This window comes from Lactuca virosa, chromosome 7 (genome assembly GCF_052849685.1).
Source record: "Lactuca virosa cultivar CGN04683 chromosome 7, Lactuca_virosa_CGN04683_v6, whole genome shotgun sequence".
Lineage (NCBI taxonomy): Eukaryota > Viridiplantae > Streptophyta > Magnoliopsida > Asterales > Asteraceae > Lactuca > Lactuca virosa.
In genome coordinates, this window is record NC_136432.1 from 22385032 (window position 1) to 22403000 (window position 17969).

The 17969-nt window shown below is 37.4% G+C and overlaps 3 protein-coding genes across 3 annotated transcripts; 1 reads left to right on the forward strand and 2 right to left on the reverse strand.

Moving 5' to 3' along the window:
- The first annotated feature begins 1498 nt into the window (after positions 1-1498).
- LOC145124910 (ATP synthase subunit delta', mitochondrial-like) lies at positions 1499-3235 on the forward strand. The gene is made up of 2 exons (XM_079060389.1): positions 1499-1933; positions 2698-3235. The coding sequence occupies exons 1-2, from the start codon at positions 1649-1651 to the stop codon at positions 3040-3042; spliced, it is 630 nt and encodes a 209-aa protein (XP_078916515.1). The 5' UTR covers positions 1499-1648; the 3' UTR covers positions 3043-3235.
- A 2226-nt stretch (positions 3236-5461) lies between these two features.
- Positions 5462-7486, reverse strand: LOC145123717 (FBD-associated F-box protein At5g60610-like). The gene is made up of 2 exons (XM_079058931.1): positions 5821-7486; positions 5462-5697 (listed from the first exon to the last, which is right to left on the reverse strand). Exons 1-2 carry the CDS (start codon positions 7318-7320, stop codon positions 5629-5631), a joined length of 1569 nt encoding a protein of 522 aa, XP_078915057.1. The 5' UTR covers positions 7321-7486; the 3' UTR covers positions 5462-5628.
- A 2726-nt stretch (positions 7487-10212) lies between these two features.
- LOC145126463 (uncharacterized) lies at positions 10213-15635 on the reverse strand. Its single transcript, XM_079061827.1, has 6 exons — positions 15536-15635; positions 14838-14937; positions 14540-14781; positions 11499-11562; positions 10393-11434; positions 10213-10257 (listed from the first exon to the last, which is right to left on the reverse strand). The coding sequence occupies exons 1-6, from the start codon at positions 15633-15635 to the stop codon at positions 10228-10230; spliced, it is 1578 nt and encodes a 525-aa protein (XP_078917953.1). The 3' UTR covers positions 10213-10227.
- Positions 15636-17969: the final 2334 nt, after the last annotated feature.

Consider the following 17969-nt stretch of genomic DNA (forward strand, 5'->3'; position numbering starts at 1 on the left):
AATCCACCACCGCCACCGTCGTCTTCACCTCTACAAACCCTATCTCGACGAACACAACAACAATCATTGTCGTTGATTTCATTGTGTGTATGTGTGTGTTTTTTCTTTTTTGGAAATCCATTTATGTGCAGGTTTCATCCCATAAAATCGATTTGTATGTGGGTCTTCATCTCTGATTTACCTCCCCTCTCACTGCCTTCTGAAATCACCCATCAACAACCCTTTGTACTTTGATTCGTCACAAATCCACCGCCTCCACCTACAGTTCTCACAAATCCTCCATCCCCCCTTTCAACTCTAACAATCAAGGACGAGTTTTGAAGCGATGTCAAAGCAGATGGGAAATCGAACCCTAAAACTGGTCGAGTTTTGAAGCGATTCCAAAGTAGAAAACCCAGGGGAAATCAAACCTTTGAGCTCCATTCTCATTCTCTGAAAGTTAACAATGGCGATGTTGCCATTGTTACACGTAATCCCAAACCAATCTGCACATGGGTAGTTCCCTTCCCAAAACAACAGATTAACTCGAGATTTGAGTGTATGTGTTTTGAGTGTGTGTGTGAGAGAGAGAGAGAGAGAGGATATTTTATTTTTAAATGTTGGTAATAAAACAAAAATGAAAATTAAATAATAAGGGCAAAATCGTCTTTACAAAAAAGTTCAAACCAAATTGGATCAAACCCCCAAGAAAAAGAAACTTTTGAACCACCGGTATTAATCCAAACTTTTTTGGCCAAAACATACAAGTTTTGACATACCACGTGGACCATTCTTGGAATTTTGTCTAAAATAAAATCTATTACCCATTGTGCTCAACCTACTTACTTTGCATCCTTTCCTTTTGTGACCTACTGACCTTAGAGATGCACACCAAAACCGGATCCTCGATTTGAAACCGATCCGATCCGAAAACCGATTTTGGTCAAAACCGGATTTGACCAAACCGGATCGGATTGGATCCGATCCACCGGATTCAACCCGAATCCTAATCCTATAGAAAAATCAGATTTGATACCGGATCGTAAACCGGATTTGCTAAAAACCGGATCAAAATCCGCCCCAAAATCCGCTAAAACCCACTAAAATCAGTTTAAACCAGTTTGAAATCTGATTAGAATCGGATTCGGATTTTGGCTAGAACCGGATCAGATTTTGACCGGATCCGGATCTGATTTTGACCGGATCAAATTTTTCATGACCTAATCAAAACCAGATCGGATCGAATCAACATCCTGTATATATGCACCTCTAATTGACCTATAATAGAACGTTAAGTCCCAATTAAGTTTGGTATGTTTGTTTGACCTAATTTCAAGATTAAGGACATAATATTATTTTTACTTTGAGGAAATTATTATTCATCTTTGATCATGAAACATGTTTGGTGCAAGTATATTATATATTACGATTATCTTTCTATCCTATTTAAATAATAAAAAATGAAAAAAAAAAAAATCCATTGGCCTCTTGCCCTTGACCTCTCAAGAATAGCCAAGTGCTACTGCTCTCAATCTCTTCTTCATTCTCCCCTATTTCACAGACAAACACAAACCCAAAGGCAGGAGAAGAAATCAACGACGCAGATACACTCCGATTGATTCCCTCGTCACCAGATCTCCGACCTTCCCGACCGAGCGATCCCGAAATCATGTTTCGTCAAGTAGCTTCTCGCCTCCTTACGCGTCCTACCACCACTTACTCCGCCGCCGCTTCCGCCACCACTCGCCGTCTATTTGCCACCGAGGTTGTGGCCGATACCACATCGGGAGACGAAGCGTTTGTAGAGGCTTGGAAGAAGGTTGTTCCCAACATAGATCCACCAAAGACTCCTAGCCAGTATATGCATCCTCGTCCTCCTACCCCTTCCACTTTGCCCACTAAACTCACTGTCAATTTCGTCCTCCCTTACGCTTCTGAACTTTCTAAGAAGGAGGTTAGTTTTATTGATTTTATGAATTATGCAAACTCGTTTTCGTTGTGCATGATAAAATTAATCGATTTCATTAGATTATTTAGGGTTTGTGTTTTCTGATAATGTAATTGCTTAGTTATTTATAATCAAAGAGGCTGAAGTTAGGTTTCAATAACGTGGTTAGGTTATTTTAATTAGTCCATACAAATTTACAATCCGTCTGAGTATTTGGCATTGTAATCAAACCAGATTCATTTGGGGTTCTTCACTTTCTGTTATTTATACGCTGTATAACAATGCTGTCTTATGGTGCTCAAGTGACTTTCATCTGGATGTATGCACTCTGTCTCCATCCTTTTCCATCTCACCAACCCTTATCTAGCCTTGATTTGAAACTTCATTGAACGTGCTAGTTCTATTTCAAGTTTCAAATGGGTTGATACACTAATGAAGCTTGTTTGATTTGGGTTTCTGTATGTTATCATCTCACCATGAAGTTACTAATTAGTCGCTAGATAATATTATTAGTCTTGGTAGCTGTTTTGTGCTCAATTTGGTTTCAATCTCAATTTGTGTTTCAACCAGTCAATCTGTAGACGTTCACCTTGAAATTGGTTTTCAAACTCAGTAAGTGGTCAAGTGTCTTCACTATTCATGAGGCTGTGCAAGTTCAATTGTGGTTAAATGCCTTGGTTTAGTTCAAGATTTTGTTGTTGTATTTAGTGTAAATATATAATGGTATCCATTAAAAGTTATTTTACGATTTTAACCTTGAAATGTTACAGGTTGATATGGTGATAGTTCCAGCAACCACAGGGCAAATGGGTATTTTACCAGGACACGTGCCAACAATTGCAGAGCTCAAACCCGGTCTTCTCTCAGTCCATGAAGGAAATGAAATCAAGAAATATTTCATCAGCAGTGGCTTTGCTTTCATTCACCCAAACTCTTATGCAGACATATTGGCTGTTGAAGCTGTTCCCCTTGACCGAGTCGACCCAGCCCAGGTACAAAAAGGGCTAAGCGAGTTCACTCAGAAACTGAGTTCAGCCACAACTGACTTGGAGAAAGCTGAAGCCCAAATTGGGGTTGATGTTCATAGTGCTCTTAACTTTGCCCTTACTGGTTAGAGTAAGGTGAGTGATTGCGTAATTGGTTTGCTTTGTTTTGTGATCCTTTTGGATTAAATAATAATATGCCATTTTAAATGGCTATTTGGGAGATTTTTGTGGGGGATGAATTTCATTTGATATCATATTTATACCTCTTTTGTTGTGGTAAGTTGAAACGGAATGTTGAGAAATGATATCTAGTTGCTTGAAAGTGCGTTTAGTTCAAAGAAATATCAAATAATAGAAAAGACATTGTGATACAATCTTTATGGTCTTTTAAAAACCTACAAAATACATATGTGGGCTAAAAAATAAAGAAAAATTAGTTAATTGAAGAAAACTTCGAAAATGTTATGATTGATGGTGATTTATAAGGTTGTTTATATTTTGAGTTTTTTGCAATATAATGTCTATTTTCATACTATAAATAAATATATTTTTATGTCATTTTATATTTTTCATCTAGTTAATAAATTAGTTTATCAGATGAAACTACATTTTTAGCTTCTATCAAACATTGAGAGAGGCTAAATTAAAAAATAGCAACATCTTACAACTTAGAATGCAGCAGGAGGAAGGTTTAGGTAGGCCTTTTAACATTGTTTTAATACAAGATGAAGATGAAGGTATAATCTGGTATTGAAAATGATTTAGCAAATTTTATGTTACTCGAGATTTACATTAAAATTAAGTGACAATGCTACCAGGTTTTTGTGATTTAACCTTCAAAAAAAATTTAGTTTGTTTAGATATTAAACTAACAAAAAAAAAAAAAAAAAAAATCTTACATGAAGAGAGACATACCTTTTTAGAGATCCACTCTCTATAATAGTGTACGCACCAATTAGTATTACATACAAACAAACAATAAGAAATTGGCCTAAACTATGTTGCTATGGTATACATAATGCATGCATTTATCCCAAAATTGAATACATCTCCCAACACTATTTCTTAAAACAGAAAATGAAGAAAACAAAGATTTCCTAGTAATAGTGGAAAATGAAACATATATCCAAATCCAAAAAGCATCTACAATACATACATGAGACATAAAAATCTAATTACCTCATCAACAACAATAGCCATAGGTAGATTTTATTATAAAGAAAGGTTGTAACATCAGCCATTAGTTAAGTCCAGTATTTGTGAAAGTTGGACTTTTCATTGAACTTGGCTAAGGCTTCATCACAATCCCAACTAAAGACCATTTCTACCAATGCATTTCCATGCTCCAGGGGCAAGGTGGTCGTTACCAGCAAGTAAGAGCACCCTGTTAGTGGAGGGGCAATTTGGGAATTCTCTCTTTTTTTTTTTTTTTTTTTTTTTTTTTTTTTTTTTTCTATTACATCTGAGACCTATAGATAGTGGGTGATGGATGAAGTTTTGGTATCTTTTTGGTGATTGGTGTCTTTTGGGAGAGAGCTAGCTCTCAAAAACTAGCATATGTAATCCCTTTGATTTCCTTATGAAATTTGGATTCTGTTTTCTGTGTGATTTTGTTTGTTAAGAGTAATTTCTACCCTAGTTCATAGCAGAAACATGCAATATCTAGATCATCAAATAAAAGCATAAGTCTTACATGTTTGGAATTCTCGAAATATGTATTTATTGGCTCAATAAGTTTGAAGAGGATAATTAATGTAAAAGTTAAGTTGCTGTGTTTAATCCAATCCTTTTAACCTGAAAGTTACCTCATGATAATTTGTCTAAAAGCCTTCTACATGAGATGTTTTATCATTTATGTGCAAGCAATAGTCCATATCTATTGCATAGTTAGAATTTAACCATTACAAAGGTCAAAAAATATAATCACATTGCACTTTAAATGGCAAAGATTAAGTTTATCCATCATTACAAATTTCAAAACAATAGATTTACCATATTTCAAAGCAAACTACTTTGCTGTTTCTTGGGCCATTCTATTTGCATTTAAAAAAAAAAGAAGAAGAAAGATTTACATGTTGCCAAAAATACAAATGGGAGACTGACTGCATTAAAAATTAGATTATAACCAAACAGATTCGAAACAAAAAAAAAAGTACATTGTTGACTTGATTCTGGATTTAAGATCCTAATCAGAACTAACAGATTTAACATCCTAGTTTGAAGCAGCAAAATACATGGGTAAATTTCATGTTTAATATCCTACTTTGGAGCATAAGTAGAAACCAATTGACAGAAGCATCCTACTTTTTAACTTTAAATATATAATGTAATGCAATGAGCCAATGAATTGGTAACTGGCATAGGTAAACCTTAAGACAAAATCATACTCCAAAACTCAACAGTATAATATATAACAACCAAACCACACCTGACACCACTTATATGTTGGTCACTCGAAACAAAAGCATACCAAGAAATTTTGCACAAGAAAAATGCCATAATTCATAGAAGAAGAGAGAGAGATATTACTAAGAAATATGAAGCTTCAAAACTAGTACTATAGATGCTTTGGAGTAACAGCTAATAATAATAATAATAATTCACCATAGCATGAAACAGCAATTGATAAGAAATGATCCACAACCTAATTAAACAAAGTCTACTCTACTTTATAAAATAGATCAGAAAAGGAGATGGAAATAGTTATGGCTATGGTCATAGAATCCGGTAAGCTTTCACATTTGATGGAGAAACGAAACCTTTAGCCTCCAAACAAAAAAGAACCTACCAACCAAAGAAAAACAAGACAACAACAAAAGTGACAAAAAAAAATATTAGGAGCATTCATTGATTGATCCAAAAAAAAAAAAATGGAAGAGCATTTTTTTTTTTTTTTTTTTTTTTTACCTTAGAACATAAAAGCCCAAGTTGAAGCTCCTTGACATGGCGAAGATTCATTATACATCTTTTAAGCACCTCTTCTTCCACTTCATTAGGCGGTGTCTGGAGATGCTCGGGCTTTGTACAAGAATAATCTAAGTGAGCTTTGACTAAAGAAGACACATTCAGCAACAAAGGCTTACACAAAAAATTCCAACCTCCCATTGTTAGTGATAAAATATTAGGAGCATTGATTTCAATAATATTGGCTTCAGATTCACCATAAGGAACCTCATATCCAAATATCACCAAGTTTTTAACACTCTTTGAAGTAATATTGAGCAGCCTATAACCATAGCAACGGTTCAATTCCAAAGTTTCCAGTACAGGAGTCCCAGATAATATGTTTTCAATCAGATCTTCATCTAAACTCTGATACTCGGATATACACAAACTCCTAAGACTTTTCCAACTAATCGCCCCTACTGGATTAAGCATGCACCCTTCTAATCTCAGCTCAGTTAAACATGAACTCGTGAAAAAAATCTGATCTAACACAAACTCATTATCATATATGTTACTCAAAAACTCCAAGTTAAGCTCTTTAACATTACATCTTATAGCATAGAGAATACAATTGTTGAGCTGCGGTTGAAATTCAATATCATAATTAATAGACATTTCGAATTTCTTCAACTGCTTCAATTGGCTACATTGAGTTAGTGATAAACTAGTAGGACCACTGATTCCGATGATATCATTGGCTTCAGATTCAAAATCAAATTCAGACTCTGAAGTAATATCGGGCCATTGGCAAACTTCCAACACCAAAGTTTCCAATAAAGGACTCCCAGATACTACATTTACAATCAAGTCTTCATCTACATTCACCCCAGAAATATACAAATTCCTAAGATTTTCCCAACTAATTGCTCCAGTTGGATTCAACTTGCATCCTCTTAGTCTCAGATCAGTAAAACATGAATTGATGAATATAAATTGATTTAACAGAAACTCAGGCTTATCTTTCATCGCCCAAAAGTCCAACTTAAGCTCTTCAACGTTACACCTTATAGCATAGCGAATCCAATTGTTAAGTTGCGATTCATAAAAGGTATGCACTTCGAATTTCTTGAGCTTCAATTGGCGACAGTGAGTTAGGGTTTTGTCCACCAATAATGCGAATTCGTCCCTTGACTTAGGGTTTTTGAGACGTTGAGGTGCGGGATGAAAAAAAACCAGAGTAGGTACCCAAGTCCAAAGATGTTCCCATCGCTTGGAGAGCGTACCTGTTCTAATGGCGTATTTTGTTGAGGGTAATCGAGAGAGGATTTCAATAAGCAAACAATCAGGCAACTCACTGACTCTATCATCATCCTCCTTCTCCATGATTTCTTGAAGTTTAATCCGTTTGTCGGCAAATTTAGGTTGATTTTGTCCTTCTTCCCACATCTGCAACAGAGCTTCGCTGCTTTTCCCCATGAAGAACAGCAGAAAACCCAATTTTCGCATATTTATACAATACATCCTAAACTTTTGCTTTTCATCTTTTCTGGGAAACGTGCAGCGTATTTTTATTCAGTAACGATCATTTTTATTCAGTAACCATCATTTTTCCCTTCTTTAAATTCTGAGCAGTATTGCAATTTGAGTTGTTCCACAAAGTCTTCCCAAGACATCTTGCTCGCTTCTCCCTTAGACATCGAGTCAGCTAACAGCTTCCACCTCAGTCTAATAAAATAAAAGAATAAAATTTTTAAAAATCATCATTCATAGGCAATTAGTCATGAGTATTGACACTTATAATTTTGTAGTATTTTTTAAATAAATATTATCCCCTTGTTAATTTCCGGTTTGTTTCAATTTTTAAAACTAAAGTCACATACTTATATATGTAAAGTATTAAATATAATATAAATGACATTAAATTGCAATGAATCGATTTCTTTCTTTCTTATTTTAAAGTTTTAAATTAAAATATATTTATTGTTTACACTTTAATGTTTAATCTTATTTTAAATCAACCAGTGTAATACATGGGTCTAACACCTAGTAAAAAAATAGTTAATTAGAGAAATCTTTGAAAATCATACAAAAACGTAAATACTTATGTCGGCTTACAGGGTTAAAACAAATCATGTAATTTGAAGTAAATTATGCATAAACTAATTTATAAGGTTGTTTATATTTTAAAACTAATTTATAAGCTTGTTTATATTTTAAGTATTGATTTATATTTTTCATTTAGTTATCAACTATTTTATCAAATGTTATTATTTTATTAGTTATCATCTAGCTTATAAAAAAAATAGTTTTTTAGCTAGTCTCTCAAACACAGTTTAAATAAAAAAGAAAGCAACATCTTACAACTTTGAAAGCAACAAGAAAGTGTAGATAGGCCTTAAATTTATTTTAAGACAAGATGAAGATGTAACTTGGTCTTGAAAATAATTTAACAAGTTTTCTGTTACTTGAGATTCTACATTAAAATTGAGTGGCAGTGTTACCAGGTTTGTGTGATTCAACCTTTAAAATATTTCTAGTTTGCTTAGATATTAAACTGTTCAAATAAAAAATTTCATACCGAAAAAGATAATGATGAATGTAGTTGATAATAAAGGTAAAATTAGGTCGAAATATAGAATAGCCAAAACATGAATGAGAGACATACTCACATACATACCTATTAGATCCAGTATAGTAATCTACAAACATTTTGATTAAAGGGACATTCTACATCTTCTCTTCCTCAACTCCTATAATAAGGTGTATTCACCAACGATCACCATTAAGCAACAATTTTTGAGTATTAATTAGCTTTGTCAACCTTCTTGAGTATCATCATCAGTTCATCACAATAAGGAATTGGCCAAAACTATGTTTCTATGGTGTGCATTTAACCCAAAATTAGAGTTATGCGGACAGATAAATAGTTTTTTGTTTTTGTAAAAGAATATGAAGAAAAGAAACATTTCCTTGTTGAAGCAAAGATCAAAATCCAAAAAGCATCAACATGAATGTAGAGATCTAGTTACCCCATCAATAACAATAGGAAGGTACTACTCACACTTTACTAGAAAGGTTGCAACACATATCAGTAGAGTAAGAGCAATCAATTTAACAGTTGAAGAAGCCTTGTGAAAGTTTGACACTTGTTTTCATAGTCTCAGTTGACTTTTTATTGAAAGTCACCCCAACTAAAAGCCATTTCCTCCAATATTGCTTTTCCATGCTGCAGGAAGAAACATGCAATATCTAGTTGCGAATCTTGTCCATTGAAATTAAGCTACTCCACCATTCTTTTTTAGTTGATGAGTAAATATTTTTTATTATTGCAGCATCATTTACAAAAGCATAAGTTTTACATTTTGAGGTGCAAAATCGGAACACCTGTTTCATAGTCTCAGTTGACTTTTTATTTAAATCTAATCCTTTTCACCTGAAAGTGATCTGCTTCAAGATTGTGTCTAAGGTTTATGATAATTTGTCTAAAAACCTAAATGGGATGTTAAATGGCAAAGATTAAGTTACTGATCATTACAAAAATTTAAAAACAATTGATTTACATTTATTTACCAAAACTCAAAGCAAAGTACTTTGCTGTTTCTTGAGCCATTCTATTTGCATTTAAAAAAAGATTTATCTGTTGCCAAAAGTACAAATGAGACAAGACTGCATTGAAAAAATTAGTTTATAACGGATTCAAAACAAAAATAATGTACATTGTTGATTCTGGATTGAAGATCCCAACAAGATCCTAATCGGAATTAACAGATTTAATCTGATGTAAAATGAAAGAAAATAAGATGATCAAAAAAGAAAACTAATCATATTTACAGATCTAACCTACTGTAAAACCAAAATAATAAAGATAATGATAAAAAAAATTATGGAGTATAACAGATTTAACATCCTACTTTGAAGCAGCAAAATACGTGGGTAAATTTCATATTTAATATCCTACTTTAGAGCATAAGTAGAAACCAAATGACAAAAGCATCCTACGTTTTTTGACTTTAAATATGTAATGCAATGAGCCAACAAATTTGTAACTGGCATTGGAAAAACATTAGACAACATCATACTCCAAAACTCAACAGTATATATGTTGGTCAAGACAAAAGCATACCAAGAAAATTTTGCTCAAGAAAAATGCCATAATTCATAGAAGAAGAGATATTAGTAAGAAAAATGAAGCTTCAAAACTACTATAGAATAGATGGTTTGGAGTAACAACTGATAATAATTCACCATATAGCATGAAACAGCCAATAGATAAATATTTTGACATAAGAAATATAACCCACAACCTAATTAAACAAGTGTACTCTACTTTATAAAATAGATCAGAAAATAGTTGTGTAAAATTTAAATGAACTCAAAGCACCATCAATAAAAAGGTCATGCAAGAGCAGCTCCCTATATGATCCGTTGTCATACCAATCGCCTTAATCCTCCTGCAAGCTTCACATTTGATGGAGAAACAAAACCTTTAGCTTCCAAACCAGAAAGAACCTACCAACCAAACAAGAAGAGGACAACAAAAGTGACAAAAGATATTCATTGATTGATCCAAAATGGAAGAGCATTTTTTTTTACCTTAGAACATACAACCCCAAGTTGAAGCTCCTTGACATGGCGAAGATTCATTATACATCCTTTAAGCACCTCTTCTTCCACTTCATTAGGCGTTGTCTGGGGATGCTCAGGCTTTGTAAAAGAATAATCTAAGCGAGCTTTGACTAAAGAAGACACATTCAGCAACAAAGGCTTACACAAAAAAATCCAACCTTTCATTGTTAGTGATAAAATATTAGGAGCATTGATTTCGATCATATCGGCTTCAGATCCACAATAAGGAACCTCATGTCCACATAACACCAAGTTTTTAACACTCTTTGAAGTAATATTGAGCCTCCTAAAACCATAGCAACCATCCAACTCCAAAGTTTCCAATACAGGACTCCCAGATAATATATTTTCAATCAAATCTTCATCTAAACTAATATGCTCGGATATACACAAACTCCTAAGACTTTTCCAACTAATCGCCCCTACTGGATTAAGCATGAACCCACCTACACTCAGCTCAGTAAAACATGAACCGGTGAAAACAATCTGATCTAACACAAACTCATCATCATATGCGTGATTCCAGAACCTCAAGTTAAGATCTTCAACATTACATCTTATAGCATAGAGAATCAAATTGTTGAGCTGCGATTGAAATTGAATATCACAATTGGTGTACAGTTTAAATTTCTTTAGCAGCTTCAGTTGGCGACATCGAGATAAACTAGTAGGAACACATTTTCCGATGATATCACCGGCTTCAGATTCAGATGCAGATTCTGAAGTAATATGGAGCCACCTGCAATATTCAAACACCAAAGTTTCCAATAGAGGACTCACGGATACTATATTTACAATCAAGTCTTCATGTACATTCACCCCGGAAATACACAAACTCCTAAGATTTTCCCAACTAATCGCCCCACTTGGATTCACCTTGCATCCTGCTAGTCTCAGATCAGTAAAACATGAATTGATGAATATAAATTCATTTAATAGAAACTCAGTTTCCCTCCCCCAAAACTCCAAGTTAAGCTCTTCAACGTTACAACTGTTGGGTAGTTGGTGTCTTTTCCAACTCACAAAGCAATAAAAAGGGAAAAGCAAGTGGCAGACAAAGGAATGTGGAACACCTCATTTGGAGGAAAAGCAAAGGAATGCATCCATTCTTTATTTCCTTAAGTATCGGCTCTTTGCCTATAAATAGAACATTCATCATTCATTTGTACAGGTACCAACTTGTACTGTAATCTTCTAGCAATAATAAAATCTCTAGTTGCGGCCCGTGGATGTAGGATTTGTACCGAATCCGAACCACGTAATATTCTTGTGTTCTTCTTGCTTTATTTTCTCGTTTCGTTTGTGAGTGTGTGATAGTGTGTTTCCGCTGCGTGTACCCGGTCCGATTCCTAACAACTGGTATCAGAGCCTGGTTAGCGAGGTTTTGGAGGGTACGATCGTTTTTCTGTCACACACGAGTGTACCTTTTTTTTTTGTTTGCCGTAATGGCTGAAGACAAGGTTATAATCGAAAGGTTCAATGGTTCTGATTTTAGCTGGTGGAAAATGCAATTAGAATCAATGCTATGTCAGAAAGACTTGGACGTGGTACTCGGAGACAAACCGGAGAAAATGGAAAAAGCTGCTGAAGATGCGTGGAACTCAAAGGACAAGAAAGCCAAGGCGGTTATTACATTGTCGTTGACGAAGAGCGTTGCTTTCAACATCATGAATGAAACCACGGCGCGTGGTATGATGGAGGCTCTGTCAAATATGTATGAGAAACCATCGGCGGCTAACAAGGTGTTCTTGATGAAGGAGCTGTTCACTACAAGGATGAATGAGGAAGGCTCAGTTACGGTTCACATTAACAATCTAAATTCAATTCTGTCCAGATTATCATCTGTGGGAATTAAATTTGATAATGAGACTCAAGCTTCGCTGCTACTAGCTTCTCTACCTGATAGCTGGTCCGGAACAGTTACTGCTGTAACGAGTTTCGTGGGGACCAGTGGTATGACTTTTGAAGGGGTTAGAGATTTGGTTCTAGGCGAGGATATCAGACGCAAGAATCAAGGTGGATCTTCCTCTTCTGATTTATTAAATGTCGGAAGAGGTAGAGGGAATAGCAGGAATAGTCGGAGCAGTGGGAGTCGGGGAAAAAGTTCTTCTAGAACTTTGAAGAATGTGAAATGCTGGAACTGTCAAGAAGTGGGACATGTTAAGAGTCAATGTCCAAAGAAAGAATTGAACATTGCTGATGCTGAGAATTTTTCTGGGGATGATGCATTGTTACTCAGTATGGAAAGTTCTGTAGACTCTTGGGTCATGGATTCAGGGGCTTCGTTTCACGCCATGGACAACGGGGAAACGATGGTGAATCTAAAAGAAGGAGATTTTGGGAAGGTACGGTTGGCAAATGACGAGATGCTTCAAGTAACGGGCATAGGAGATATTGATCTGGTTACTTCATTGGGAACTACATGGAACCTGAAGAATGTCAGGGTGATTCCGGAGCTGAAAAAGAAATTGATTTCTGTTGGTCAGCTGGATAAACAAGGACTGGAAGTAAGGTTTGGTGGTGGTAAATGGAGGGTGGTCAATGGTAATTCGGTGATTGCTCATGGTATAAAGTGTGGGTCATTGTATATGGTTGAGGTACCTGCTGAGGGAAGTATGACCGTCCCTGTTAAGCAAGACAAAATCTGGTTCGCTAAATCTACGGCTAAGAGAGTTCATTTTGCAAACATGAATTCTGGAGCCAATGGGATGTTAGCTGAACGAGTCGGAAAGTCTAAACCAGTCAGGAGATTCTGTGACAGTGGGAGCACGGGGCGTGTTCCGGGTACAGTTACAAAGAGCCGTTGGGTTTTGAAGACTAAGACTGAAAAATTCTCTCCTGTTGGAAGTTTGCTAAGTTTGGAGAGTGTTAGTGGTCCTCGGTGTATCTCTGGATCCGGTGGAGTGTCCAAACCGGTTGAGACAGAGGATGAGTCGGTGGCGGGATTAGCCACGGCTGAGTTGGAGCTAGTGGGAGCTTCAACTGGCCCTTCTTGTACTTGATGATGAGGGGCGGCTGCAACTAGAGAAATGAGACTAAGTTTAGCTTGTTCTTGGGAACAGGAAGCTTGGAAGACTTGTCTGGTTTAGAGATTACTGAAGTGACTGAGGAATGTTGCTAGAGTTGGATGGTAGAAAAAACCTAAGTTGTTCAAAGCCCCAAGTGGGAGATTGTTGGGTAGTTGGTGTCTTTTCCAACTCACAAAGCAATAAAAAGGGAAAAACAAGTGGCAGACAAAGGAATGTGGAACACCTCATTTGGAGGAAAAGCAAAGGAATGCATCCATTCTTTATTTCCTTAAGCATCGGCTCTTTGCCTATAAATAGAACATTCATCATTCATTTGTACAGGTACCAACTTGTACTGTAATCTTCTAGCAATAATAAAATCTCTAGTTGCGGCCCGTGGATGTAGGATTTGTACCGAATCCGAACCACGTAATATTCTTGTGTTCTTCTTGCTTTATTTTCTCGTTTCGTTTGTGAGTGTGTGATAGTGTGTTTCCGCTGCGTGTACCCGGTCTATTTTCTCGTTTCGTTTGTGAGTGTGTGATAGTGTGTTTCCGCTGCGTGTACCCGGTCCGATTCCTAACAACAACTTATAGCATAACGAATCCAATTGTTAAAATCAACACGCGTTCATACCATTTGCATTTGATACGTTTGGTTTCCTTGAGCCGGATGCGGTGGAGCTTCTTGGTGGAGCTTCTTAGTAGACTACAACGGATCATGCATAACAATGTTATATCCCCTAGATTTATTGATGTAGTCTTCAAAAGATTTGGTTTTACCATACAAAAGGCTTAGCGGCGCAGCTTGTTGCCCGTTTGCCTTCTCATTCGTTGTATGATGATAACTAAAATTATATTAAAGACATGTTATGGTATTAAAAAAAATTTTAAACTGCAATTCAAATCGGGTATCATAATAGGTATGCACTTTGAATTTCTTGAGCTTTATTTGGCGACATTGAGTTAGGGTTTTGTCCACCAATAATGCGAATTCGGCCCTTGACTTGGAGTTTTGAAGACGTTGAGTTGGGGGACGATTTGTAGTTGAAAAAATCAGAGTAGGTACCCAAGTCCAAAGATGTTCCCATCGCTTGGAGAGCGTACCTGTTCTAATGGCGTCTTTTGTGGAGGGCAATCGAGAGAGGATTTCAAGAAGCAAGCAATCCGGCAACGCACTGATTCCATCATCATCCCTTTTTTCCATGATTTCTTGATGTTTAATCCGTTTGTGGGCAATTTTACCTTGATTTGGGGGTGTTTGGCTTATCTTTTGAGAGACCAAAAGTCCTTCTTGGAAAAGTTGCAAAAAGTCGGGTTTTCCTGACTTTTTCAAAAAGTCAGTTTTCCTTATATCCAAAATCCAAAAGTAGCTTTTAAAATGCTTTTACCAAACATCTTTTACCTTTTATCTTTTCCTAAAAGGACTTTTGGCCTCTCAAAAGATAAGTCAAACACCCCCTTTGTCTTCTGCGACAGAGCCCTCGCTGCTTTCCCATCAAGAACTGCAGAAAACTCAATTGTCGTATATGTATAGTTGTATCCATTCACAAATCACAATGCCTCCGAAAGTTATGTTCCCCCCCCTAAGCGTTGAAAATATACTATTCAGTCTATTAAAATCTCCATATTCTATTTTCTATTGTATTCTAATAAAAATAAATTTTTGCCCAACTCTTTTCCCTTTAATGCAACTAGGAAAAAGCCCATGCTTCGCATGGGTTAGAATTTTTATTTTTTTTATGTTCTATTTAATTAGAAAAGTTTGAATTTCTATTTTATTGTTGAATTTCCCCAAAACAACAATAGGGGAAAATAGTACGGGCAGAAATAGTGATGCTTCAATAAAGTGTTATGTACTAACTTGTTATTAACCTGAATGGATGTGGTTGTTCTTTCTGACGAAAACCACATGTTATCGACTATGTCTACTTAAAGCTCAATGACTATCTATTATGTCTACTTAAAGTTCAGTAAAACAACAAAAAATATATTAACAAAATAATCATATGAAAAATACAAACATAGTAAATTGATTATTGAAGATTGGGGTTACCCTTATTGCACTAAACATATTACACCAACTTAGTTTCGAGAGCGTACCTGTTCTAATGGCGTCTTTTGTGGAGGGCAATCGAGAGAGGACTTCAAGAAGCAAGCAATCTGGCAACGCACTGATTCCATCAGCATCCCTTTTTTCCATGATTTCTTGATGTTTAATCCGTTTGTGGGTAATTTTTGTAACACCCCAAATTTCAATTGTTCAATGAAGGGCCAAAAGTGTAAATTTAGGAAGGGGACTCGACGAGTAGGTCCGCTTACTAGCCGAGTCGGAGCGAGAATCTGTCACGGGTTAAGTGACCAACTCGCCGAGTCAGCGGCTTGGACTCGACGAGTTGGTGCTGAAGAGAGAAAACCCTAATTTCGGGGTTGTGCCCTATATAAAGCACATTATAACCCACCCTCAGCCTCTTTACTATCCTTTTGAGATCCAGAAACCCTAATTTTCGTGTGAGACTCCATTGTTGAGGAGATTGGAGCTTGGAAGAGGAAATTGGTGGAGGAAGCTTGAGAAATTAGAGGCTAGCATCAAGGGGCTTGTGTAGATCTGGAATCTACATCAGTTTGGGGACATCTCAGAGGTAAGGAACCATTATCTTAAGCTATTTCCTTTTTAGGTTCATCCTTGGTGGTTGATTTGGAGCTCCTTAGCTTGTTTGAGATCTATTTCGGGTTTGGAGCTTAGATCTGAGGTTGCTACTCCAGATCTAAGCTTGTGATGGTCCTCAATGTCATAAAGCTCCCGTCTAAGAGTTATTGGTGAAGCCCCTTTGTCATAAACCCTAGCCCTAGAGTGTTTTGGGCTTATATCTCCTTGGTTTCACGTAAAGTTTGCAACTTTATGTGAGGGTTAGGCTGTAGAAGAGTGGATCTATGGATTGGAGCCCCTGCATGGCTCGAAAAGCCTCTGTATGGATTGAGAACTGAAGAGACTCGGCGAGTCACATGGGTGTACTCGACGAGTTGTATGAACATGTGCTTGGACTCGGCGAGTTGGAAGAACAACTCGGTGAGTCTGTTGAAGATTGCCTTGGACTCGGCGAGTCTGGTCGCAGAACCCAACCTCTTGTGGTTAAAGCTTTGGATTAGTGAGTCGGTTGGCGACTCAGTGAGTTGGACAGTATGGGACTCGGAGATCGTTTGACTCGACGAGTCTTGGGGCGACTCGGCGAGTTGGGTCGTGTTATGGGAGTTTCTGAGTATAGGAACTCGACGAGTCGACGGGTTGACTCGGCGAGTAGAGTCAACCAGGAAGGTTGACTTTGACTAAGGACTTTGACTTTGACTAAGAGTTGACCAATTTGACTTCCAAGGATACTTTGGTAATATTGGTATTTATGGAATTGGTTCCTTGGTAGTGTTCTGTGGTGAAGATCGTGTCGGCGGTCGGAGCAGCTTGGTCTTATCTTTTCAGTCGGCAATTGCAGGTGAGTATGCTCAAGAGGGATATTAGACAGTTTGTGTCCACGCAGAGATGTGATACCTTGTTAGAGTTGCAGGAAGCCGCCAGGCGGTGTGAGTTGGAGATTGAGTTGCAGTTGCGAGAGCAGAGGCAGGCCCCGGTGCAGTCGCGGCCGGCGCCGAAACGGTTCAAAACCGTTGACTTCAGGATTGGGGGTCATAGCAGCCACACTTGTGAAAAGTGTGGGAAGGGTCATACCGGAGTTTGTAGGTCCGGTGGTGCGTGCCGCAAGTGCGGGAGAGAGGGGCATTATGCGAGGGATTGCCGTCAGTCAGCCCCGGTTCAGGATATGAGGATTTGTTATCACTGCCATCAGGTTGGACACTTGAGGGCCAACTGCCCACAGTTTGCTGCAGGATCGGTGCAGGCTCCAGCACCGGCCACTTTGAGGATTACAGGTGGAGGTCAGGGAGGAGCGGAGCCTTCGAAGGCTCAGGGACGCGCATTCCAGCTTACAGCAGAGGAGGTCAGGGCAGAGCCAGATGCAGCTGCGAGTATGTTTCCACATTGTTATCTTGTTATTCGTGTGGTATTGTAAATCTGTCTGCATTTTTCCGCATGTTTCGTAGTATGATTGAGGACCTTAGTAGTTAGGAGTTGTATTTGGTTAGCGTTCAGGAGGATTCTTGGTCGAAAGATAAGGTTTGTGATCTCGTTGCTAGGAATAGCAACTGCGATGCGAGAAGTGTTCAGTTAAGATTCGGACTTCCTTGGAGTTCGGGTGTGCGATGGCGGAAGGGTTATTCGGTGAAGGTTACTCACTCCCGAGGGAGTCAGTTCATGGTTAAGAGGGAATATATGGAGTAAGGGCGATTGAGCTATGCCGGTTTTGGGCATTGGTGGTTAGTAGTCGGTGCACTAAGTGGGGGAGAATTGGAAAATTCTCCGGTGAAACAATATGTATCTAAGGATGGTTAGCTGTTTGGATTTCAGCAGTGTTTTGTTGAGGGTGTGGATCGGTGAGAGCAAGTGGTGGACAAGTGGGACGGAGCACAGACCATGGTTTTCGGAAAA